Source organism: Bufo bufo, chromosome 5 (assembly GCF_905171765.1).
Source record: "Bufo bufo chromosome 5, aBufBuf1.1, whole genome shotgun sequence".
In the NCBI taxonomy this organism is placed as follows: Eukaryota; Metazoa; Chordata; class Amphibia; order Anura; family Bufonidae; genus Bufo; species Bufo bufo.
In genome coordinates, this window is record NC_053393.1 from 317,589,398 (window position 1) to 317,617,335 (window position 27,938).

The 27,938-nt window shown below is 43.2% G+C and overlaps 1 protein-coding gene across 2 annotated transcripts in view; it reads left to right on the forward strand.

The window, feature by feature from the left end:
- Positions 1-27,938, forward strand: part of PIGN (phosphatidylinositol glycan anchor biosynthesis class N) — a 356,746-nt gene that overhangs the window by 185,803 nt on the left and 143,005 nt on the right. For both annotated transcript variants that reach the window (XM_040432195.1, XM_040432196.1), the window contains exons 15-18: positions 10,067-10,206; positions 23,220-23,319; positions 24,828-24,920; positions 25,843-25,934. In XM_040432195.1, coding sequence (XP_040288129.1) covers positions 10,067-10,206; positions 23,220-23,319; positions 24,828-24,920; positions 25,843-25,934 — 425 coding nt within the window. The remainder of the gene's footprint in view (positions 1-10,066; positions 10,207-23,219; positions 23,320-24,827; positions 24,921-25,842; positions 25,935-27,938) is intronic.

Here is a 27,938-nt window from a genome sequence, read left to right on the forward strand (position 1 = left end):
TCTTCCATCAAGCACTTTTGGGATGCAATTGCAAAGGGAGCTGCCAGCAGTGGATCTTGATGATTTGGGACACCTAGCAGTGTTGCCTGTGGCGTCAACAGCACTGATGGGCAGGCTTTAGCGCTGCTGTAAAGGGGGAATATTAATCACCAATATTTATGCAAATATAAATAATATTCATAAATAGGAGGAACCATTGGTAGCGCAATTCATGCGCTTCTCCTTCTTCTTTGTGTGGTGCCAAATTAATTAGAAGAATAAGTATGTGCATGCCATACAGCTTTATAATGAGACCAGACAAACTAGGTGGTTTCATGAAAGCATCTTCTCATCTTCCTTGAGCCATGGTAGAAAGAGCAGGCGAGAGAGCCTTTTATTCACAGTACATTCACTTAAATAGCAGACATGACATCACAAAAGGGGTGTTCCTTAAGAAGAGACTATTGGCTCCTTAACCTGATAGGAGTGGTTTCACTGAGTCTATAGGTGTATTTGAAGACTGTAATGTAATCCCCTCTTCCCCTCCCTCATTGACCTTCTCATACATATGGTTTGCAGCCATCTAGTGGAGACAAATGTGTACTACAGAATATTCTCATTAAATATGCGTAAAATAATAAATCCTTCTCTCACAAATCCCTCCTTTTGCGGGAAATAGACCAGAGGTGAACAGGCAAAGTGAGGTACTCTCCCAACGCCCTAAACAGCGAAGAGCTGGACTTTCCTTATTGCTTCACCAGGTCCCCTCAACTCCCTTTCGGGTTTGCCTTCACCTTGTCCTATTTACCCCGCAACCACCAACAAGGTTTTATTTACTTAAGGATGGAATAATCTTTGTCTTTGACAGGGGCACAGCACATATACATAGTGTGGGCATGGATGTATTATACATTTTCAAAAACAATTTTCCTAAAATGTAGAACTATATGACAGCCTGTTAAAACCAAATTCTAATAACATTGTAGTCGCTGAACCAGTTCCCAAAACATTATTCTGGCCATGATATTAATTTCAGAATTTTTCCCGTCAGTTCATTTGATAAAGTCTATCAGTTTCTTCAGATCCTTGGTGATCCTTCCATCAGTTTCTTCAGATCCTTGGTGATCCTTCCATCAGTTTCTTCAGATCCTTGGTGATCCTTCCATCAGGGGCCGTGTTGTCCGGGATGTAGATGCAGCAGTTCCTGTAGACCCCTCCTTTTTCTGCTGTCAAGGACCAGTCGGTTCTGTAGAGTCATCACTGGAAAAGAGCTCAGTTGTTCCACCATTCCCTTAACAGCATCACAGATATAATTCACAAATCTTTGTTGATGACAATAGATATGTTAATCCAATCAAAAAAATTTTTTTATTTTTTTATTTTTACTAATCATGGGAGTTAATGACTCAAATCCTGCAACTATCTGACTTTTTGCTTTAAACTAGTCAGAAACTCTTCTACCGAATCCTATGGCATCCATGTATAAACGTGAGTCAAAAGATGTAGGGAGTGACCTCCTTAGTCGTGACCGGACATTGTTTTCTGATTTGATCCCACTCAGGAGGTGAGAATAGAACAAATGGCATCAGTACCCGATCAGGACTTGATCAGGGTACATTGACCACTTCATTCCACCTGCATCCTGGGTCGGAGTTTCAAATCTCCACACAATCACCAGATATCTGCGTTTTGATAATTTTGGTTGATAAACCAACTGTCAGAGTAAACGTTAGAGTCACTACTTGTCTTCTTCAGCTGAATTATGTAAGAACAATATCCTGGAGGGAAAACACCAAAGGGCTTTCCTGTATAAATCCTGTCTCTAAGGTCAGTTTGTCATTATATTTTAAATTTGGCCAAATATTTAATGCCAACTATAGGTAAGGATGTAGGAGCCACAGATGCTACTGAACTTTCAGGTTTCTCTCTTACCAACATTCTAGATTTGCCTAGGGGATCTTGGTCACTTACACACGCTCCTAACACATATATCCCCGAATCCTGTTGTATAGGATTTCTAATGGACAGGAAAAGAGGATTACACTCATAATGTTTACAACTGTTTGGTGGGGTTCCCTTCAGGATAGTCATCCTTTGCGACAAACCTTCACCTTTACTGACTCTAGAGGTAGTTTCCACTAGTTTATATTTCTAACACTTTAGACTAGTACTCCATTCTGTTAATTTCCAATATCCACAGTTGGTATGGTCATATCTAAATACAATTACCATAGACTGGGTCAGTCCCCGTCACACAGATGTACTTATCAGACCAAAACCAAGTGTCCTATCTGTCATCTGTCTTACAGTCCACTATACTGCAAAAGTCAACTTAGTTGTTCCTGACTCATCTTGATAATATATCACCGTTGGAATTTGATTTGACTGTGATTTCCCCTTTGTACAATATGGAACAAACAATAAGGCATGAAACAACATTATGGCTCTTATAGTCCTGGCACTTGATTGCAATATGATCAGTTTTTCCTTGCAATTCGACAGCAGTGGCGGCGGTTATCAGGACTTGATGTAGGTCTTCAAACCGTAGCTCTAGGACTTTCCGCCCGTCTCTTGTTTCACCACTATCCAATCTCCTGATTGTGAAGAATGAATCGCTTCTATTCAGTCTGGATTCTAGGAAACAACTAAAACTTGGAAATACACATTAGACAATAATTTTGTGCAACAGACAACATCATTTTGGAAAACTACTATGCTGCATCTGGAACTATTGGGGAAATAGACACCTAATCCAGGAGCATTCCCAAAGAGTACTTCATAAGGACTTAGGCCTATCTTCCGGTTAGATGTGTACCGGATGGAGAAAAACCCCAGGGATAGGTACTCTCACCTCAGTCAGTATCTTTTAGCTGTAGCCTTTGCTACAGGCCAAATCTCCGAATATCCTGGAAAGAGATCAATATAGACACAGACATATTCACACTGTTCCACCTTTGTTCTGAATGTAGTCAATCCGCAGTCTCTGAGATGGGTAAGATGACCTTGGCATATGCCTTCCTGGAACTCCCATAGTTCTCCCATCATTATTACAGCATTCACCTAGTGGCAGCATTGTTGACCCCAGGAGCCGTCCACCACAGAACCCAATCACACCTTCTCTCTCTCGATTTGCCCATGTTCTAAATCCATCCTCTTTAGGTAGAGTGCCCTCTGAAGGAAGAGTTTATTACCAACTCTCCAGAGTCCTATTATCACTTCTACCTTTATCCTTTGATGTTTCCCTTCAGCCTCTGTAACCTGTATCTGAAAAAGACAAACTTTTTGGAAGTCCACTGGCCTTAAGCCATCCTGTATCACACAGACTTCCACTTAGCGTAGACTTCAGGTAATAATGTAGCCTCTACCTCCTCAGGCAGCATCAGGGCATCAAACATCTTTTATACACTCAGCATTCATTATTGATGGGCTTAGCCATGGATCAAACAAAATCTTTGCTTCACTAGATTAGACCATAATAATGAGTGATACCGAAGGCATACCTGGATGTTAGTAGTCTTACCCTCAGCCATCTTACCAACCTCAGCGAGTGTCTTCAGCTCTGTCTCCTGCACTACCATTGCTGGAGGGAGTGGTTCTTTCTTGACAACATCAGATTAAGTAGGAACAGCATATCCTGTCCGAGGTGATCCATCTTCCAGGAACCTGAAATGATCTACCAGAAACTCAAAAATGTGGTTATTAATTGGAGACATTAAATTTGAATTTGAATTTTTATATTTTTATTTACTACTCCCAGAAAGCACTCCATTTACAGAGGTGGGAAAAAGTATTTGTATTTATACTCCCAGCCTCCCCCCTTCCAGATGCAGCAGAGTAATCGGATCTAATTTTGCACACCCTTAAGACTGTGATTAATTGGTGAGAGGAGTAGGAATTGCATTACTAGATGCTCCTACACATGTGATACTACCCTCAGTCATGAGAGATCTTGGAACATGTTTGCTATGAGGCAATGGAATTAGATCCTAAGGACTGTATAGATAACAGGGATCCAGTATTTGATTCTGGGTTGTTAATTTCCTATGGGTGTTTCATTTGAAGGGGCTGAACATTTGTCTTCCTCCCACAGGCGAGGAAGTGGGCAAGTACATACAAAGTCTTCCTCCCCCCCTTGTGGGGAGGACTGATAGGCAGCCACGCCCACCTTAGGTCTTTGTTCGATTTAACTTTAACAATATGACAAAATAGGGACAAAATGAACTTCTCTCAAGCCTAGCCAACACTAGACCTTTCTAGATGATTCTCAAGATCATCCACAAAGGCAGTACTTAGGATTTTCTCATGCATAGATAAAGTAATCTCAAAAATCCAAATCCACCCAACTTTCCTGGAGTCTAGTGAAAACTTTCTCCACACACTCTGTCCTGATGACAATGTGACTGACTGATGATCTAAACATTTCATCACAGACTCACTGATCTTCACTATGCATTAAATCCCCAGCTCTACATTGGACTAAATTTTCCAAATCTCATAAATAATATGAGAAAACTCTCCATATTTTAACTAATTTTCTATAAAGCAGCATAAGTAAGTCCTCTGAATTGGGAATTCTATTCATCATGGCAAAATTGATGTTACTGCTGGGTGTGGTATAATGATGCAGATATCCCTACACTTTCACTTATACCTGAATAAGGACTTAGAATGGGTGCAATCTAGATTGAGTAGACTGGCCTGGAATATTTCTAGTAGGCATCATAGGGGCAATTACTGCAGGTACATTTTAAACTGATGGGACATACAATTGGGAAGGGTTATTTTCAGACATCACCGGATATAATCCAGTGTTGGAAACTATGATAGAAACTATGTCCTGTCTTTGAGATCCACAGACAACAGCATTCCTGTACCTGCACCCACACTCCCATCCCCCCTTAAGTCCTAAGGAAAGAGTTTTGGAGGATGGGGAAAGGCTAGAAGGAGCAGAAGGCACAGTGGGTGGTGCTGATTAGCACATTCCAGCACATGGTGTAGAGGAGAGGCTGACAGAAAAAGCAATAGGTAGTCTTTGATGGACCACAAGACCCAGGATTACTTTTTTTTACAACACATGTGGTGGGGGGAAGGGAATGCCGCATGGCCAACTCTCTTTGTTCCCTTACCACACCCAAATCCTCCATTTTACTATAGCAGTATTGTCCATTCTCCTCAATTACTTTCAACTTTCCATATACACTTTTCCACAAACTTTAATTTAATCTATCTCCTACTGCATTTGCAATCTCTAGGGGGAACTTTTACACAAAACTGCATATTTACGGATAATACCGGAAATCGCTGCTACTTAGTATGACAGAATGCTTTCAACTTTTATTTCTAACTGAAACTTTTCCTTTCTTTTTCTCTCATCAACTGAGCCGCTGTTAATATCTCTTTTCACTCTGTCCTGCAACATTAGAATTTCCCATTATTGTAGTTGCACGAAGATCAAACAATTGCTACTTATCAAACCCGCAAACTTAAGCGTAGTTGCACAAAGATCAAACGGAATCCGATTACTATAAGTAATCGCCACCGAACCCACAAACTTAAGCGCAGTTGCACAAAGATCAAATGATATAATAGTATTGAGCCCACAATCTCTCAAAGTGAAGACCCCTAGTCAATTCACCGGGATACAAAATCTTAATAACTTCCAATTGCCTATGGCAATTGGTATTAACCCTTTTCCCAAAATTCTCGTCAGAACCTTGGCTGGGAACTAATTCTACGTCACAGGATATCCGGCTCAGCTGTCTAACAACTTCAGTTTAGTTTCAGCATGTTCCACCACACAAAGAAGGAATATTTCAACAGGTTCTTTTTAACGGACAGATCAGCTATAATTTGAACCCTTATATCGTGATAACACCAATTCAACTCTTGAGAACCCACAAAAGCGGAAGTTACAGAGGAGATTTGTAAGAAATAAAGCTTTCTTACCTTGCCGGCATGTGATCTCGTCTGATGGTTCCGTTTAAGTCGCTCTCGTGGCATTTGAATCGGAAGTTACGCAAGCTGTCTGCTCCACGCTCGGCGCCATTTTGTTAGCGCAATTCATGCGCTTCTCCTTCTTCTTTGTGTGGTGCCAAATTAATTAGAAGAATAAGTATGTGCATGCCATACAGCTTTATAATGAGACCAGACAAACTAGGTGGTTTCATGAAAGCATCTTCTCATCTTCCTTGAGCCATGGTAGAAAGAGCAGGCGAGAGAGCCTTTTATTCACAGTACATTCACTTAAATAGCAGACATGACATCACAAAAGGGGTGTTCCTTAAGAAGAGACTATTGGCTCCTTAACCTGGTAGGAGTGGTTTCACTGAGTCTATAGGTGTATTTGAAGACTGTAATGTAATCCCCTCTTCCCCCTCCCTCATTGACCTTCTCATACATATGGTTTGCAGCCATCTAGTGGAGACAAATGTGTACTACAGAATATTCTCATTATATATGCGTAAAATAATAAATCCTTCTCTCACACCATCTTTTGATGACCCCGCCTATTTATACTTTTTTATTAATAATACAATACTTTCACTATACTTTGCCTTACACTAACCACTAAACTAGCTGCATGCGCCTTACTAAACTATCGCTAATAACCACACGTTACAGATAGTTACAAATAAAACACAGTATTTATTATTACCAACAATACACTACGCACGCAATACACTTACAATACAGTATTATAAATACAGCACTAAACTACACTACACGGTTCCCAAATTCCACCCACAAACTAACTATGCAATACACTTACACAAATATTAGCAGCCCACCCCACCTGGTGCTATTCCTGTCCCTAAGGGAACGACAAGGGCTAATGGTGGCGCTGCAGGGGTGAATGCATGCCACAGACACAGAATAGGGAGCAGGGATGCTCCTGTAGGGTACGGGTAGGGATTCAGCAATGCAAGGGTTAATACCTTGCAAGTGAATGCTGGGGTGGATACAGGTGGCAGGGAGTGAGGTGTACAGCAGGTTGTGGGTAGGTAGTGGGTAGGGGTAAGGTACAGCAGGTAGGGAAATAGTGGGGGTGAAGGAAAATAGGGGCAATGGGGGTTTATAGGGGTTGATCAGATACTCGGCGCTGCTCGTTCGTCTAGGGGGGGGGGTGCTCGTGGAGATAATTAGAACAAAGGACTCAGATTCTGTTGAACCTGAGTTCTTTGTAGCCATCAGGATGACCGCGGACCCTTGTCCGGTCATTCTGATGCAATCAGCCAGATTGCATCAGTGTGAATGCTCGGGGCACATTCACACTGATGTACCTGGTTTCAGGTAGAGGGGCCTATGGAGGGGGATATATACTATAAGGAGACACATAGGGGGCATATATCCTATAAGGGGGCCCATATCCTATAAGGGGGCACATATATGAAAAGGGACCTATAAGGGGGTACATACCATATATATAAACCAGGGTCCTCATGTTTCCCACAGGGGCCACAATTAGCCCCTGTGGGGCACCAAGGGCAGATGTGCGCAGATGCTGGGCACATCTGCGCATATCATCCTATGATGTGGCAGTCACTGCATGCATATATATCATACATGCATGCACGTGTTTGCATGCATATATGTATATATATGCATACGTCTCAACCCTTCCTCAACAGCTGCCCTAGCTGTTTTACAGGCTAGGGCAGCGCTAAAGCCTGCCTATTATCGGTGGTGATGTCACTGGGCTCTCTGCTAGGCAGAAGCCTCTGCCTAGCTTTACCCATGGAGAGCCGGCTACGTCACTGGATCTCCAAAAAAGCCTTTGCCCTGTGCAATACATGCTCCGATGCTCATATCAGAGGGCCTGCCTAGGTGAAAATGGGGATATGTCCTGGACAACCCCTTTAATAACTTCCTAGATAGCATGCGAGGGTGTGTAAGTGCGTGTATTTCTGTGTGTGGTCCTTATACTTGATAGTGAATGATTTCCATAACTGTTGCTTCTTGTTGTTGCAATTTTAATGTTGAGCAGTGTATATGGACAGTTTAAATTGTGATATGTTCTGGTGGTTCGAGGTGTATCAAAGGCCAAATACTCAGCTCCTAATCCACTATTTTAATGAATCTACAAATTCAACCCATGCTGTTCCATGGAACTGTGTTTGAACACGTAAAGGTGTAAAACACGTGAGGTCAGGAAAGCAGAATACGGTTATTTTGAAGACTTGCCACTTTGTAAGGTTTACAAACTTGTGAATGGATTTTTGAAAACCCCATTCAAATGTAGTGTGATACTGCATGTTGGAAATCTGCAACAAACCTCCCACATCTGAAAGTGGCCTTAGTAGACGGTTAGCAGCCTGAAAATGAGGGAACGGAGGACCAGAAAGTATGGAATAGCCGTTTATGAGAATAAATTTTTCCTGTCCGCATGCACTTGTACTCCCTCTCATATCCAGTTTTATATGTTTTGTAACTTTTTAATTTGTTGTGAGTTTTCTGCATTTTAATTAATGAAACCAGTTACACATTAACACTACTGGCAGCTGTTTTTGGATCATTTACATCCACTTACATCAGGGAATTGTCAAGCCAGAAGCAAATTATGTTCATTCTTCATTTATCCTGAGTGTTTGAAAGGTTAGTCCTGCAAGTTTACAGATAACAAGGACCTACTTACTGCAATGTGTTCTTTGCAGATTCTAATGCATAGGAATAATTATTTTTAAGTAACCAAATTGCGTCATAAATTATATTGTCTACTGTCCAAGCTTTATTTTCCTGTAGACAGCATGCATTTGATTGGCTGGGTGTTTTTATATAAATGCTGCCTTTGATTAAAAAAAAATAGTGAATTAATATAATTTTCATGTTAAACAATAATTTAAAATGCAAATAAACGTCCACTAATGCTGCCTTGTCTGGGTTTGAGGTGCTTTATGTAAAATATTAGCAAATTGCCTAAACCACAACTCCCTTCTTCATTGACATTAAGAGAAAAAAATGGAAATTGAGCCAGGCAGCTGCTGTGTTTGCAGATCATAGACTACTGGAAACAACAGTCTATAGCCTGCATTACTACAGTATACTCTGCTTAAAGAGTCTTTATGGGACTTAAAGGGGTTGTGCAAGAATAGGGGGAAGGGGGGTTGGGTTTGGCAAACTCCTCCCACACTTCTTGAACACCATTGAAAGTCAATGGAGGACGGATCCGTTTTCTATTGTGCCAGATTGTGTCATAGAAAACGGATCCGTCCCCATTGACTTACATTGGTGCAGCTCGGGTGCATTACCAGCCATCTACTAACTACCCAAGCTGTTACCAGTGTTGTACGTGCTGCACAACAGAATCTGGTAAGCAGCCTTAGGCCTCTTTCACGCAAGCCTGACGGATTAGGTCAGATGCGTTCAGGGTGCGTTCAGTGAAACTCGTACCATTTTGCAAGCAAGTTTAGTCAGTTTTATCTGCAATTGCGTTCAGTGGTTCAGTTTTTTCCACGCGGGTGCAATGCGTTTTGATGCGTTTTTCACACGCATGATAAAAAACTGGAGGTCTGCAAACAACATCAACCATTAGTGAAAAACGCATTGCATCCGCACTTGCTTCCAGATACAATGCGTTTTTAACTGAAGCCCCATTCACTTCTATGGGGCCAGGGCTGCGTGAAAAACGCAGAATATAGAACATGCTGCGATTTTTACGCAACGCAGAACTGATGCGTGAAAAAAAAGCTCATGTACACAGACACATTGAAATGAATGGGTCAGGATTCAGTACGGGTGCTATGCGTTCACGTCGCGCATTGCACCCGCGCAGAAAGAGGCCTCGTGTGAAAGAGGCCTTATACTTCCAGCGCTGGAGTTTTGCGTCTGACTTTTACACTATGAAGCGTGGATTCTTTGTTCTTAATTTCTATCCTGAAGATAGCTCATCAGTATTTCAGTCCCGGAATACACCTTCAACATGCTGGAAGTTGTGATTTCATAAACACAGCTGGAAATTGCTTTAATTTTTATAAACCTAGTAAGTTAGGAAATTAGGGTTAATATTTGACATAAAGCACTTAAATCAGAGGATATTTCCCCATTAAAAACTATTCTTTTTTTATAATATGTATTTATTTTTGTTTTACAGACACCTTCGCAGCTTGTGAGCTATGGATTTGGTGCTCTGGGGTTGTCCATGGTACTTTTCCTGATTATTCAGTCAAGTCCATGGACATATTATGTGTATTGTCTATTACCTATCCATATCTGGTATGCTGCTTCAAAGGAGTAAGTTGAAATGACATTTTCTATTTTCTTTTTTCTTGATGTATAGTAATGTTTAGCAAAACATGGGCCAATTATCGACATTTATCATTGAATCATATGAAAAATGTTCCTTGATGCCCCAAGACGAAGGCTGCACTATTCCAGTTTAAATGTGTAATATAAAAAAATATATAAAAAAATAAATGTCTAAATGATATAAAAGATTGAAAGCAATTAAATGAATACTCTAGCAGAGTTACCAAATGTCCCGAATTCACAGGAACTGTCCCTAATTTTCAGAGACAGTCCCAGCAAATTGAGCCAAAATGAGTGGAGCTAATGTAGTGGTTTGGGATGTTCCTGCTGGGTGGGGCTTATGTGCCCTGAATTTACCAACTGAAATATTGGTAAGTATGCTCTAGTGCCAGTCTTGTGGGCACATGGCTAAAGAGTTTGAGCAATTTTTGATTTTGTACACATATCCCTGGACTTTGTGTACATGTCCTATATACCCAGTCCCCAAGACCACCACCAGGGGGCATATTTCAGTTGGTAAACACAGTGGGGCAGATTTACTAATCCTATCCAAGATTTGAGTGGTTCATGATGGATGATACATTTGGTGCATCTTTAGGCTACTTTCACACCTGCGTTTAGGTCGGATCCGTCTGGTATGTGCCCAGACGGATCCGCACCTATAATGCAAACGCTTAGATCCGTTAAGAACGGATCCGTTTGCATTACCATGAACAAAAAAAAAAAAAAAAAATTTTTTTTTTTGTTCATGATAATGCAAACGGATCCGTTTTGACTTTACATTGAAAGTCAATGGGAGACGGATCCGTTTGAAAATTGAGCCATACTGTGTCAACTTCAAACGGATCCGTCCCCATTGTAAGTCTGGACGGATCCGTTTGCCTCCGCACGGCCAGGAGGACACCCGAACGCTGCAAGCTGCGTTCAGGTGTCCGCCTGCTGAGCGGAGCGGAGGACAAACGGAGCCAGACTGATGCATTCTGAGTGGATCCGCATCCATTCAGAATGCATTAGGGCTGGACGGATCCGTTCGGGGCCGCTTGTGAGCCCCTTCAAACGGAACTCACAAGCGGAGCCCCGAACGCTAGTGTGAAAGTAGCCTTAGGCTGTCTAACCTAAGTTTATACCACCTGTTAGCTTACTTTGCACCACAAATATGGTGGACTTTGTTAGATATTAAGAAACAGCTCATTCTGGCAAGTCATGCCACATTCTCATTAGACCATACTCCCTTAATAAATGTGGTGCAAGACATGTAAGCCAGTGTTTTGAGATAAGAGCAGTGGAGAGTGGCTGTTGTAATGACCATCTGAGATATAGACTTATATACGGGAACTGCTAAACGCAAGCCTCTGATCTCTGGGGCCCCAAGCGTGTTCTTTGTTCTTGTGGTCTGCCTCTTTCCCCTAATATTGCACTGCAAGTTCACTCTAGGTTAATCCTTGCATTAGTTATAATGATAGATGAAAGACCCTTCAGAAGTCCCAACAGTCTCTGTCATCATACAGAGCTATGTTTTACTCCAAAGATTTCATTCAGACAGAATGAAACGGATGATAGGTTCACTTACTGCATGAGGATAATAACATAATGCTTCCTGCTGGGACAACATTTCTATTGCAATTTATTTACGTCCATGTCCATTCTAAATGGAAATATCCGGTTTTATATTTTCCCTACTTTTATTTGTTGAGTCAATACTAGAGATGAGCGAATTTCAAAAATTTTTATTTGTGACGAATCGCGTTAAAAACTGCATAGAGCCTTTATAGTGGGTGTAGAACACTTTGCCTTGCAGTAACACGCATAGGGAGTCTGCTATGGTAGTGAAACAATACTGTGAGTCAGTATGACATGTAGATGACAGGTGTCGCTCTTAGAATAAATGCACACTTCACTTATTTGGGCAGTTACGGGGCCAAAACTGACCAAATAACTCAAGTGTGAACTCAGCCTTACAGGTAAATGTTAGCGTCAAGAAGAAGCTCACTCCTTTTACACCGTCGGCAGCTGATTCCACATAGATGTCTATAGAACCTGTTCTATTAAACGCTTATACAAGAAGACAGAGTGGAGAGGGTGTCAGCAGTAAGTTTGTGTTGACGTCACTGATTATTTTGCCCTTCCTCTGATCCGTCAGAACAATAACCCCAAAAAAACGGATGCTGTCTGTGGAGCATCCGCCTTCACTCGGTCAGCATTTGGTCAGTAATCCATCAGTATTGCTAAAGCCCAAAAAAAAAGTAAAAAAAAAAGTGGATCCAAAACGGAGATGACACGTGAATGGAATATTTGCATGTCTTCTATGTTTTGTACCCCCTTCCTCTCTTGGCTACCAAATCATAAGCAAATTCTGATGCAAAATAGGGAACATGTCATGCAGGCCTTTCAGCTGTTACCTAGACAGGATCCGTTGTGCGTCTAATTTTTCCTTCCCTCTGGCAGATCTATGACATAGTGGTGAGGTGGAAGCAGCATGAGGGGACCACAGAGTGGCCCAATGACAGAGTGTGTAGGTGGTGGCAGCAGCAGCATTAGGAGGTAGCCACAGGATGGCACAAAGACACGCAGCAGAGGTGGCAGAAGAATCATCAGGAGGACACAGAGTGGCACAATTACAGTGTGTGGAGGTGGCATCAGCAGCATCAGGATGAGGCCACAGGGTGGCACATTGACAGTGTGGAGGTGGCAGCAGCAGTATCAGGAGGCCACTGAGTGGCAAAGTAACATAGTGATGAGGTACCATCAGCATCAGGAGACCAAAGAGTGGCAAGGTGACATGGTGTGCAGGTGGCAGCAGCATCAGGAGACCACAGAGTGGCAATGTGACATAGTGTGGAGGTGGCAGCAGCATCAGGAGACCACAGAGTGGGGCAATAGGTCGCAATACCAGTACCAGCTGAAGATGGTGGGTGAAAGAAGGAGCCCTTGGCATCAGATGTGTGGCATCAGGCAGTGGCAGCATCAGAATAGTAGCTGAGGCAGGTAGCCAAAAGAAACCAGTCTCTTTTGTCAAAGTGTTGGTGTGGCACCATGGATGATCTAGTCTGATGCATCAGGCATTGTTGGGTGGAAATCCTGGCTGATCCACGCCTGATTCATCTTGACAAAGGTCAGTCTCTCCACATTTTGGGTAGACAGGCGAGTTCTTCTTTGGGTAACTATGGCCCCCACCGCACTAAACACCTGCTCTGATAACACACTACTGGCCAGGCAGGACCGCTGTTCCAGTTTGGCTGCCCAGTAGTCCAGCGGATCTTCAATGTGGGGTGGCAGGGTGCTGTCTAAGTATGTCACCACCTGCTGGTTCAGGTCCTGCTCCAGGTCTAGCTGCTGCTGCTGAGTAGTTTCTTCACTAGGCGGGTGAAGAAAGCTGCTAATCAGTGACTCTAGACTTAAGTTGCTGCTGATGGAGCTGGAACTGCTCCTACCCCTCCAACCTGCCACAGCAGCCATGGCAGAGGAACCTGAGCGCAGAGGGATCCCCAGTCAGACCTGCGAGAGGATAGACGATGGTGCAGATAGGCAGCGGCCAACTAACTACTTAGGATGTCTCTATAGTAGTTCAGTTTGTCCTCCCTCTCAGCGGGTGTAAAAAAGGCCCCCTTTTTGGACCGGTAGCGAGTGTTCCACAAGGTGGAGAGCCAGAAGTCATCCCTCTGCCGAATGGTGACCATTCGGCTGTCAATACACAAGCAAGTGAGCATGCATCGGACCATTTGTGCAAGTGACTCGGAGGGACTCCCTGCCTCCATCTCCACTGCATACTGCCATGGTGTGTCTGGGTCCTCTGCCTCGTCTTCCTCAGTGCCCTGTAGCTCCTCTGGCTGCTCCTGCTCCCCTTCTCTTGTCACCTGTGTAGAAAAACCACCCATTTCGCTGCAGCCCCCACAGGGCTCATGTGGCCATGACATCTGGGCTCCACGTCTCCAGTCCCCTGACCAGCCAGATTTAACAGCATCTGTTCCAGGATATGAATCAGTGGAATGACGTTGTTCATCCCGTAGTCCTGGCGACTGACAAATAACGTGGCCTCCTCAAAGGGCCTGAGCAAACGGCAGGTGTCACGCATGAGCTGTCACTGGCTGACATCGAAGTTACACAGGGGAGTACTCCTGTCCGCTTGGATCATCAAGAAATCGTTTATGGCCTTTCTCTGTTCGTATAGTCGGTCCAACATATGGAGGTGGAATTCCAATGGGGGGAAACGTTCCATATCAGCCTATGTTGGGGGATGCCGTTCTGCCGCTGCAGCTCAAGGAGGGTGTGCTTTGCGGTGTACGAATGACTGAAGTGCATGCAAACTTTCCTGGCCATCTTTAGGATGTCTTGCAGGAACCGCTTGACAAAAAGATTGAACATGTGTGCCATGCAAGGCGCATTGCTCAGCCCTCCTTTACGCAGCGCTGACACCATTTTCTTCCCGTTGTCGGTCACCATGGTTCCAATTTGTCTGAGTTGTAGCGGAGAAAGCCAGGATTCGATTTCTTGATGAAGAACACAGAGAAGTTCCTCTCCTGTGTAACTCTGTTCGCCCAGACAAACGAGGTGCAGAACAGCGTGACACTGCCATGCCCTGCACATGTGGTATGCTGGAGGGGCACTGTGGATTGTCCCTGCAGTGGAGGCTGAGGACATGGTGGAGGATGAGGAGGCAGAGGCCGACGTTGTTGCAGGACCAACGGCGTAAGAACGTTGAGATGGAAGCTGCGTTACCTGGCCAAGTTGCTGGTGTGGCTGTGCAGAAACCACATTCACCCAGTGGGCCGTAAAGGACATGTATTGTCCCTGACCGTAGTTACCGCTCCACTTGTCGGCGCTGCCATGCACTTTGGCAAACACCGACAGGCTCAAGGATTGGCCCATCTTCTGTTCTACATACGTGTGCAGGGCTGGTACTGCCTTTTTGGCAAAGAAATGACAGCTTGGGACTCTCCACCTCGGCTCGGCACAAGCCATCAGTTCTCTGAAAGGTGCACAGTGCACCACTTGGAAAGGGAGGGACTGCAGCACCAGCAACTTGGCCAGGAGGACGTTCAGCTTCTGAGTGCACACATACTGTTGTCTCTTGGCAATCGCTTCAATGATCGATTGCTGACGGAATGACTGACGAGGAGTAGGACGGCGAGGAGCAGGAGTATCGGGACCGGTGGATAATGGGAAGGACAAACAGCTCCCTTCGGCGGGGGTGGTGGAGCCTTGATTGCCTGAAATCGTGCCACTGGTTGATGCAGCGGTGGCTGCGGCAGGCTGGACCACCACATTGGAGCCACGGTTCTCCCAGGCCACTTTATCGTGAAGCTGCATATGTTGACGAAGGGCCGTGGTGCCAACATTGTCACACCGCCGAGTTGGTGATTTTACCCCCAACACTCCGCACTAACTGACTGCTACCGCCGCTGCTTCTGTGAACCCCTGCACCACTACTTTCCGGGCAGATAGGCTCCTGCGAAGCGGGGGTCTAACCCGGGAACGTTTGGCTCCCCGACCTCCCACTGCTGCCACCCTGCTGACTCCCGGCCACGCTAGTGACATGCTGGCTCCACTGCTGCCTCACGGACAAGCTGCCACCCTCTTCTCCCGATGATGATGAAGCCCCTAATTCACCCGGTTCCCAAATGCGATTAGCTACATCATCATCGAGTACTGTCTGCACATCACTGATGTCCTCCTCAACGGTCTCTGGGTCAGGAGCCTGACCGCTCACAACACCAGCTCCCACGCCACTCTCCTCATCAATACTTGCCCGCCTACCGGAGTAAGTGGCGTATGTCTCCTCCACATCTTGGCTGGCCAGTAGCTGCTGACTGTCCTCTAGTAGCTCGTCCTAGCTGTATAGTGGAGCTGAGCCCACAGCATATAATACTTGTCTGGCTGAGGGATAAGAAAAGGACAGAGGCAGGTTTAGGACAGGTGAGGGCACAGGGCCTGCTCCCGGGCCATGCCAACTAAGGATTGTGTCTGACGAACCCACGACTCTTGGCTGGGGGTGTCTGATGTCACTTGGGAAGAAGTGGATGACCGAGTCAATGGTTCAAGAACCGCTGGATTGCTGGTCTAGACACGACCGCTAGATGACACCGGGAGCTCAGGCCTCTCGCTGCGACTTCTGCTGCCACGCCCCCTTACTCTGCTGCGACCTGTGCCTGTACCAGAAACATTTAGGCCACTGCCACTCCCCTGTGCAGAGCCTGGCACCTCTCTGTCTGACATACTGTTAGATCAAATAAATAAATAGGAAATTAAAACACCCCAAAAAAGTCTGTAGTTTTCTCACTTCACCACACAACAGCTAATAAGCCCTTTTTTTTCCCACTAATGCATGCCAAAAAGGGCTTTAGAACATATAACTGCACCACTGAACGGCAAATAGGCCCTTATTTTTTTCCACTTACAGTCAGGTCCATAAATATTGGGACATCAACACAATTGTAACATTTTTGGTTCTATACACCACCACAATGGATTTGAAATGAAACCAACAAGATGTGCTTTAACTGCAGACTGTCAGCTTTAATTTGAGGGTATTTACATCCAAATCAGGTGAACGGTGTAGGAATTACAACAGTTTACATATGCGCCTCCCACTTGTTAAGGGACCAAAAGTAATGGGACAGAATAATAATCATAAATCAAACTTTCACTTTTTTAATACTTGGTTGCAAATCCTTTGCAGTCAATTATAGCCTGAAGTCTGGATGCATAGACATCACCAGACGCTGGGTTTCATCCCTGGTGATGCTCTGGCAGGCCTCTACTGCAACTGTCTTCAGTCCCTGCTTGTTCTTGGGGTATTTTCCCTTCAGTTTTGTCTTCAGCAAGTGAAATCCATGCTCAATCGGATTCAGGTCAGGTGACTGACTTGGCCATTGCATAACATTCTACTTCTTTCCCTTAAAAACTCTTTGGTTGCTTTTGCAGTATGCTTTGGGTCATTGTCCATCTGCACTGTGAAGCGCCGTCCAATGAGTTCTGAAGCATTTGGCTGAATATGAGCAGATAATATTGCCCGAAACACTTCAGAATTCATCCTGCTGCTTTTGTCAGCAGTCACATCATCAATAAATACAAGAGAACCAGTTCCATTGGCAGCCATACATGCCCATGGCATGACACTACCGCCACCATGCTTCACTGATGAGGTGGTATTCTTAGGATCATGAGCAGTTCCTTTCCTTCTCCATACTCTTCTCTTCCCATCACTCTGGTACAAGTTGATCTTGGTCTCATCTGTCCATAGGATGTTGTTCCAGAACTGTGAAGGCTTTTTTAGATGTCATTTGGCAAACTCTAATCTGGCCTTCCTGTTTTTGAGGCTCACCAATGGTTTACATCTTGTGGTGGACCCTCTGTATTTACTCTGGTGAAGTCTTCTCTTGATTGTTGACTTTGACACACATACACCTACCTTCTGGAGAGTGTTCTACCGACACTACCGACTGTGTCTTCCGGGTCTTTTGGTGTTTCTGAGCTCACCGGTGCGTTCCTTATTTTTAAGAATGTTCCAAACAGTTGTTTTGGCCAGGCCTAATGTTTTTGCTATCTCTCTGCTGGGTTTGTTGTGTTTTTTCAGCTTAATGATGGCTTGCTTCACTGATAGTGACAGCTCTTTGGATATCATCTTGAGAGTTGACAGCAACCGATTCCAAATGCAAATAGCACACTTGAAATGAACTCTGGACCTTTTATCTGCTCATTGGAATTGGAATAATGAGGGAATAACACACACCTGGCAATGGAACAGCTGAGAAGTCAATTGTCCCATTACTTTTGGTCCCTTAACAAGTGGCAGGCACATATGCAAACTGTTGTAATTCCTGCACCGTTCACCTGATTTAGATGTAAATACCCTCAAATTAAAGCTGACAGTCTGCAGTTAAAGTACATCTTGTCCGTTTCATGTCAAATCCATTGTGGTGGTGTATAGAGCCAAAAATGTTAGAATTGTGTCGATGTCCCAATATTTATGGACCTGACTGTATACCTTATACACGCCACAAAAGGCTTTAAAACATATAGCTGCACCACTGATCGGCAAATAATATACAGGGAGTGCAGAATTATTAGGCAAATGAGTATTTTGACCACATCATCCTCTTTATGCATGTTGTCTTACTCCAAGCTGTATAGGCTCGAAAGCCTACTACCAATAAAACATATTAGGTGATGTGCATCTCTGTAATGAGAAAGGGTGTGGTCTAATGACATCAACACAATATATTAGGTGTGCATAATTATTAGGCAACTTCCTTTCCTTTGGCAACATGGGTCAAAAGAAGGACTTGACAGGCTCAGAAAAGTCAAAAGCTGAAACGTCAAGACTGGGCCAAGAAATATCTCAAGACTGATTTTTCTAAGGTTTTATGGACTGATGAAATGAGAGTGAGTCTTGATGGGCCAGATGGATGGGCCCGTGGCTGGATTGGTAAAGGGCAGAGAGCTCCAGTCCGACTCAGACCCCAGCAAGGTGGAGGTGGAGTACTGGTTTGGGCTGGTATCATCAAAGATGAGCTTGTGGGGCCTTTTCGGGTTGAGGATGGAGTCAAGCTCAACTCCCAGTCCTACTGCCAGTTTCTGGAAGACACCTTCTTCAAGCAGTGGTACAGGAAGAAGTCTGCATCCTTCAAGAAAAACATGATTTTCATGCAGGACAATGCTCCATCACACGCGTCCAAGTACTCCACAGCGTGGCTGGCAAGAAAGGGTATAAAAGAAGAAAATCTAATGACATGGCCTCCTTGTTCACCTGATCTGAACCCCATTGAGAACCTGTGGTCCATCATCAAATGTGAGATTTACAAGGAGGGAAAACAGTACACCTCTCTGAACAGTGTCTGGGAGGCTGTGGTTGCTGCTGCACGCAATGTTGATGGTGAACAGATCAAAACACTGACAGAATCCATGGATGGCAGGCTTTTGAGTGTCCTTGCAAAGAAAGGTGGCTATATTGGTCACTGATTTGTTTTTGTTTTGTTTTTGAATGTCAGAAATGTATATTTGTGAATGTTGAGATGTTATATTGGTTTCACTGGTAAAAATAAATAATTGAAATGGGTATATATTTGTTTTTTGTTAAGTTGCCTAATAATTATGCACAGTAATAGTCACCTGCACACACAGATATCCCCCTAAAATAGCTAAAACTAAAAACAAACTAAAAACTACTTCCAAAAATATTCAGCTTTGATATTAATGAGTTTTTTGGGTTCATTGAGAACATGGTTGTTGTTCAATAATAAAATCAATCCTCAAAAGTACAACTTGCCTAATAATTCTGCACTCCCTGTATATTTTTTTGCCACTAATACACGCCAAAAAGGGCTGTAATTTTCTCACCACCACACAACAGCAAATACTTTTTTTGTGCCACTGATACACGCAAAAAAGGGCTTTCGAACATATAACTGCACCGCTGAACGGTAAATATATATTTTTTTGCCACTAATAAACGCCAAAAGGGGCCGTAATTTTCTCACTTTACCACAAAACGGCAATTACTTTTTTTTGTGCCACTAATACACGCCAAAAAGGGCTTTAGAACATATAACTGCACCGCTGAACGGCAAATAATATAAATTTTTTGCCACAATTACATGCCAAAGAGGGCTTTAGAACATATAACTGCATCGCTGAATGGCAAATAGGCCCTTACTTTTTCCACTTATACACTTCACAAAAGTCTTTAGAAAGGGCATGCTCAACCTGTGGCCCTCCAGCTGTTGCAAAACTACAACTCCCAGCATGCCCGAACAGCCTACAGCTATCAGCTTACAGCAGGGAATTGTGGAAGTTGTAGTTTTACAACAGCTGGAGGGCCGCAGGTTGAGCATGCCAGCTTTAGAACATATAACATCGCCGCTGAACGGTAAATAATATATATTTTTTGCCACTAATACATGCAGAAAGGGCTTTAGAACATATACGGTAACTGCACCGCCGAACGGCAGATATATATATTTTTTTGCCACTAATACACACCAAAAAGGGCTGTAATTTTCTCACTTCACCACACAACGGTTAATAAGCCCTTTTTTCCCACTAATACAAGCCAAAAAATGCTTTAGACCATATAACTTCAGCACACAAGGTCAAATAAGGCTACTTTCACACTAGCGTTAGTGTGATCCGGCAGACAGTTCCGTCGTCGGAGCTGCCTGCCGGATCCGCCGATCACTGTGACAACTGACAGCATTTGTAGACGGATCCGGGTGCAAATCCGTCTACAAATGCATTGCAAGAACGGATCCGTCTCACCGCTTGTCATGCGGATGGACGGTCAGTCTTTTTCACAGTCCCTTTTGACGGAACTCTATGCCGGAAAAGAATAACGCTAGTGTGAAATTACCCTAAGACGTAGAAATATTTTTTTTGTAATAAACCCTGTTAATGGCTGTATCAAATAGCACTTGCACCCCAATAACAAGAACGGTTTGCTGGAATTACAGAGCTGTATAATGGCAATTTGGATCCGCAGTCAGTGCAGCAAGGAGTAATAGGATTGTTCCTATTACCCAGGCTATTAAACCCTGTTCTGCTTCAATACTGTGGAATGATTCCTCCCTATCCTTTCCCTGAACTTCTATACAGCAAAATAAAAGTTTTAAAGTATTTTCTACCACTGTCCCTAGCGCCTGTTGACATCTCTCTCTGCACTAAGTACACTCGAAAATGGCTGAATCCAAGATGGCTGAGGCTATTTATAGGGCTGTGACATCTCAGGGTTGGCTGGCTGCTGATTGGCTGCATGCATGGCATTGTGGGTGATCCCTCGTTCCCAGAGTTCCTTGCTCCATGTCCTAACACGTGCAGCAGCCATTTTAGGAAAAAATGCGATTTGTTACCAAGAAGCGTGAGGAGATTCGGATTCGGTGCGAATCAAATTTTTACTGAAATTCGGATCGAATTCCACTTCATCAACTTTGATTCGCTCATCTCTAGTCAATACAATTGGGCACATTTAAGGCTCTATCACGACCAACACCATTCATGTACAGCTGAAGTTGTCTTGACACCCACTCACTAGTGCAGCAGGTGCCATGGCTGCTGGGTTTCTGGAATTTTAAGCAGAATACACCCAGCAATAACGCAGATCACAAATGTTTCGCCAGTAAAATGGCATCTGCAAGATTGAACATAAATAAAAAGTAGGGACAACCAGCGTGAAGGTGGACTACCACTATAATACTGGTAAAAAACACCAACGACAGTGACAAGCATAAACATATGAAGAATACAAAACCTGGCTGGAGGAACGGCCCGACACCTGTTTCGCTAACTCGCTTGTTCACCGCTCGGTACAATTTGCTGGTTACAGCGTGTGTAGGTATTTAATTTGAGGGTCTTTACATCCAAATAAGGTGAACGGTGTAGGAATTACAACAGTTTGCATATGTGCCTCCCACTTGTTAAGGGACCAAAAGTAATGGGACAGAATAATGATCATAAATCAAACTTTCACTTTTTAATACTTGGTTGCAAATTCTTTGCAGTCAATTACAGCCTGAAGTCTGGAACGCAGAGACATCACCAGACGCTGGGTTTCATCCCTGGTGATGCTCTGCCAGGCCTCTACTGCAACTATCTTCAGTTCCTGCTTGTTCTTGGGACATTTTCCCTTCAGTTTTGTCTTCAGCAAGTGAAATGCATGCTCAATCGGATTCAGGTCAAGTGATTGACTTGGCCATTGCATAACATTCCACTTCTTTCCCTTAAAAAATTCTTTGGTTGCTTTTGCAGTATGCTTTGGGTCATTGTCCATCTGCACTGTGAAGCTCCGTCTAATGAGTTCTGAAGCATTTGGCTGAATATGAGCAGATATTATTGCCCGAAACACTTCAGAATTCATCCTGCTGCTTTTGTCAGCAGTCACATCATCAATAAATACAAGAGAACCAGTTCCATTGGCAGCCATACATGCCCACGCCATGACACTACCACCACCATGCATCACTGATGAGGTGGTATGCTTAGGATCATGAGCAGTTCCTTTCCTTCTCCATACTCTTCTATTCCGATCACTCTGGTACAAGGTGATCTTGGTCTCATCTGTCCATAGGATGTTGTTCCAGAACTGTGAAGGCTTTTTTAGATGTCGTTTGGCAAACTCTAATCTGGCACTTCCTGTTTTTGAGGCTCACCAATGGTTTACATCTTGTGGTGAACCCTCTGTATTCACTCTGGTGAAGTCTTCTCTTGATTGTTGACTTTGACACACATACACCTACCTTCTGGAGAGTGTTCTTGATCTGGCCAACTGTTGAGAAGGGTGTTTTCTTCACCAGGGAAATAATTCTTTGGTCATCCACCACAGTTGTTTTCCGTGGTCTTCCAGGTCTTTTGGTGTTTCTGAGCTCACCAGTGCGTTCCTTCTTTTTAAGAATGTTCCAAACAGTTGTTTTGGCCACGCCTAATGTTTTTGCTATCTCTCTGATGGGTTTGTTTTGTTTTTTCAGCCTAATGATGGCTTGCTTCACTGTTAGTGACAGCTCTTTGGATCTCATCTTGAGAGTTGACAGCAACAGATTCCAAATGCAAATAGCACACTTGAAATGAACTCTGGACCTTTTATCTGCTCATTGTATTTGGGATAATGAGGGAATAACACACACCTGGCCATGGAACAGCTGAGAAGCCAATTGTCCCATTACTTTTGGTCCTTTAACAAGTGGGAGGCACATATGCAAACTGTTGTAATTCCTATACTGGTCACCTGATTTGGATGTAAATACCCTCAAATTAAAGCTGACAGTCTGCAGTTAAAGCACATCTTGTTCGGTTCATTTTAAATCCATTGTGGTGGTGAATAGAGCCAAAAATGTTAGAATTGTGTCAATGTCCCAATATTTATGGACCTGACTGTATATTGCCACCTTTAGTATCATTCTGTATCAATCAGGTTTGTTTTTCTATTTATTTATTTTTTCATTTATTGAAAGAAAGCATACTGCTTTTGCTCACAGTTGCTACAGTATTTCATGCTTTCATGTGTTGGAATTTAGGTTGTGGATTCTCCATCAAGTCATAATTTATCTAATGACTGTGTCACCACTTGGAATCCTGGGATTCCTAATCATTGTTATCATGGGTGTTGAAATACTGGTAAGTAAACTACAGATATTGAGCTTTTTTTAAATCCTACTTGACTGCTTTTGGGCTTACTATAATGTTATACTATGTTCATGACATAAAAAATATATAATCAAGATACAGTTTTAATTTTGTAATGGACTTCTACCAATGTTTTCCAGTTGTTGCTGGTGAGGCCCCAGTAGAAAAAGGTTTAGAAGCCTTCTAATAGAGGGTGCTGGGTTAGTCTCGCACATATTAGCCTCATTGAATGGAGCTAATCCTTGTATGGGTCCACAGCACATGAAGCTGCACATATTGGGCCAGATTTATCATTACTCTGACAGCTCACTCCACTTTCACATATGGCTAAAGTCAGTTTTAGCCAAGTCAGATTTATGATCGACCCTTTAAGACTGTAATAAATGTGGTTTGACGGTAGCAGTTTATCCGTCAGTAAGCAGCTTTACAAAAGTCGCACGTCATTACGAAAAAGTCGCATGTTCTATTAAAAAGTCTCATAAGATAAGCATGGTCCTCACTGGAGTGAAATTGCGCATTATTTTGCGACTTTTTTGCGACTTTTTAAATAGTCCCAATAGTAAATCTGTCTAGAGTTTAATTTACATAAGAAAACACGCCCACTTTCAGAAAACTGGCGAGCCTAGTGCAGAGCAGAAAAAAGTCGCAAATTTGTGCGCAGTTTTAGCGTTTGCGCATTTTTTTGCGACTTTTTCACTCCATTATTCTGACTTGAGCTAATGATAAATCTGGCCAATTGTATGCTGCATACATTTGAGTGTGAGCCTCATAGTTCTACCAAAGAATCTGTAATACGAAAATGATATTGCTTTTTTGAGAGTCGGTAATTATAGAAGCATTTCATTGCATCTTAACAGGTAACTACTATGATTGTGACACTACCAAATGTTATATATTACGTATAATCTAATGTCATGCATCATTACATTAGATAACATGCAGATGCCCTTACCTTTCTGGCCATGTTCTGATATGTGTATTAGGCTGCTTACACATTAGCGCTATTTATATCTGTTCATCTGCTCCGTTATAGAAGCAGAAGAATGAAAATAACGGAAGTGCCAGGTTCGGCATATAACTGACAGGAACGGAGCCCAACAGATCCTTTTGACTATAATGGGATCCGTTAAGGTTCCAGTCTGGAGAACTGTCTCACATGAGCGACTTTTTTCTCCACTATTTTTGACTAACTCTGATTGAGGCCCCAAACTGAGCTTCCGATGCAGATGTGAATGTAGCCAGATACACCAGCTTTTCAAAACAACATGATTATGCAATATTATGTCACAAGTAGTCTATCCTATAGAAGTCTGTGTCCACCCAGCAGTTGTGTTTTAAGGGTTTTACTGCCACATCACAATATTATATTGAATTGAGTTCTTAACCAAATTAAAGCTACTGTAAGGTAAGTTTTGACAGATATGTTCCTTTTTGTGACCAAGCATTTCACATTGTAAATCCTTCATTCTGTTTGACAATATAATTTTTTCTGCTCTTAGGTTGTAAGCTTCTTCTATCGCTGGGTGCTTACAGTTGGTTTGGTAGTGTTTGCTTTCTGGCCAGTGCTGATGAAGCTGTGGATTGAAGCAAAGGTATCATAGCCAACATCTGTATAAACCGTTGTGCCCATAGTTAGTGCCCTTACTGTTGTGAAGGGGACACATTCTAGATCACAGTTGGGTTTTGATACATAGGTTGCTACCTGCAGCAGTCTCATATGATTACTTTGAAAATCATACATCATGACACGCCCCTGCATTGGATATTTTAAATAATTTAAAGAGGCTTTCCGAGTGTTTAATACTGATGACCTATCTTCGGAATGGGTTATCACTATCTGATCGGTGGGGTCCGACACCCTCGCCGGGCAACTGTTTTAAGAGGCCACAGAGCTCCAGTGAGCGCCGCAGCCTCCTCTCAGCTTACCAGGCAGAGCACCATCCATTCCATAGCGGCTGTGCTTTGTATTGCAGCTCAGTCCATTAACTACAGGCGTTTAAAGAGGCCCAGTGCTCACGACCTCTTCAAACAATGGATCGGCGAGGGTACTGGGAGGTGGCCCCACACTTCAGATACTGATGAACCTTACTGGGGATACGTCATCAGTTTTATACACTAGGACAACCCCGTTAATAACTACTTTGAAAGAGCAACCCGTAACAAAGCGTTATTGTTTTGGAAGTCAACCAAGACTCGTTAATTATCAACTTGTTGATTCAGTGTATTTGTCAAGAGGCCCTGTTTCAGTCCCCATTAGACGTTCACCCGACCGTTATAATGTGAGCAGTTTATACCTCTTTTGGGTTTTCTAAATGTGAAATATTATCAAAAAGCTATTTATTGTTTGCAAAGCTTTGTTCTCTATGCAGCTTACTTTTGCTGCTCACTTAACATGCAGAACTGTGCTTCGGAAACAGTGGGATTGATTTTGCAGTTCTGTCAGTTCTGCTTGTGTACGTGCTCTCCCACAGTGCTCTTACCCATATTTACTTTTTTATTTTTTGGTCTTTGCAGATAACAACCGTGAGTTGGGTTCTCTTGTGCTTGCTGCTGGCTGTGTTTCCCTTGATGCCTGTTGTTGGAAGGGAGCCCAACATCACTCTGGTGTAAGATCAACATTGTCTTCTTAAAAGCTTTATATCACATTTAGTATGCACTGATTCATTGAGCCTTGTCAGGCACGTGATGACTGTGGCATCAGGGGAAAAAGGGATGTTATTTCAATAATGAAGCAACCTTCTTCCTTTGATTGGGCTCCTGATGGTTATTCCATTGTACGTACAGAAAAAAGATTTAGATAATTTATAATGTGTTATTTCCTGCTTGTTTGTTTAGTTTTTTTGTGTGCTTGTTTATATATATATATATATATATATATATATAATGTTGTTTTTATATATATATATATATATATATATATATATATATATATATATAGCAGATTTTCATGCTCTTCTTTCTGGGAATTGTTTGCTTGTTACAACTGAAATACCAATCCATACTTAACCATGCTGCTGAGCTTGTGTAGGGAGAGGTGTTGGCAAGGAGGGACCAACAGCGTCCGGCTTTTCTGGTTTTGATGAGGGAGGGCACTGATCTCCATGGTGTATTGATTTATTTGATTTGAAGCAAAACAAATCATAACAGAATACCTAGGAAAGACATTGTGGGACCTGCTTACTCTCCCCTCACAGGCTAATTAATAATCCTCTCTGTACACGCATCGTGGAGTGGAGAGCAGTTACAAAGAACATCATTGTAACTTTATACCACCGATTTGCTGGCTTAGTTATCGCCAAAAAATGCAGTAAAATTTTTGGCACAAAGCAGTGCGTTTGAACCATGCTCTTTTCCCCACAATAAAAACCCTCTTCTGATAAGCCACACCACTTTTTGGGCAGGGTGGTAAAAGGTCGGAAATGGTCAATAAATGTGTTGCCAGTCATGTACATCAGTTTTTTGGCATAAATTGCACCAAAATTGTTTAACTTAGATTCCTATTGATAGGTGTTAACTAGCTCTGAACAGTAGTAGCAGCATATCAGATCAGCCCCCCATCAGACCCCCCAGCCTCCATCAGCCTCAGATCCCACCCTCATCAGACCCCCCAGCCTCCATCAGCCTCTGATCAGACCCCCCGGAAGAAGACCAGGGAGGGTGAGTACAGCCAGCGCAGCTCTGCACTCACCCCCCCTTGCCTCCCACAGGGGGATGACAGCTTCCATAATGGAAGCTGTCATTAGCATGCAGACTATAAGACGCCAAGCCATTCCCCCCCCCCCGCCACTTTTGGGGGGGGGGGGGGGGGTTAAAGTGTGTCTTATAGTACGAAAATACGATATTAGGATAATGCGACACGTTCAGGTTTCTTTATGCAGTTGAGAAGCCAAAATCAGGGGTGGGTAACAAAAGGAGAGAAAGTATAAGGGTATGTGCACACTTTCGCAAAAGTAGATCAGACTTTTAAAATCTCATGTACACTATGTAGACATTTTCAGCACAAAAATTGACTTGCAGTATGGATTTTGAACTCTGCAGTATGTCAGTTGTTTGTGTCGATTTTCCCAAAGCAGAGGGTGAGATCTAGTGCAAATCCATGTCAGAATCCTCAACAAAATACACAAGTAACACATGAGGATTTTGGTGTGAAAACTGCATGAAAATCTACATGGAAAATCTGCATCTGCTACACAGCTGTGTGTTCGTACCCTTAAGGAAAGATTTCTGCTCTTTTCTGAATTCACTCCTGGTTTTGGCATCTTAAACCTGAGCGTGTTGGCGTACCCTTAGGCCAAGTTCAAGCAAAGTGGATTAAACCATCTGAATTCTAATCCATAAGCTGCGTTAAAAAAAAATGCAGCGGAAAATGTGCGGCATTGGGATTTCAGATCTGCAACATGTCCATTTATACTGAAGATCTCTCCTGCAATATATGAGATTTTTGCTGTGGAAATGTAGGAAAAACCGCAGCAGATTTTTCCACTAGATTTTCAGTCACTTGTGAACCCAGCCGTAAACCCAGGGGCGGACTGGCCATAGACGCTACAGAGAAATATCCCGGTGGTCTGATGCCCAGGGGGCCACCGAAGGCCTCCTCGTGACCGCCAGCC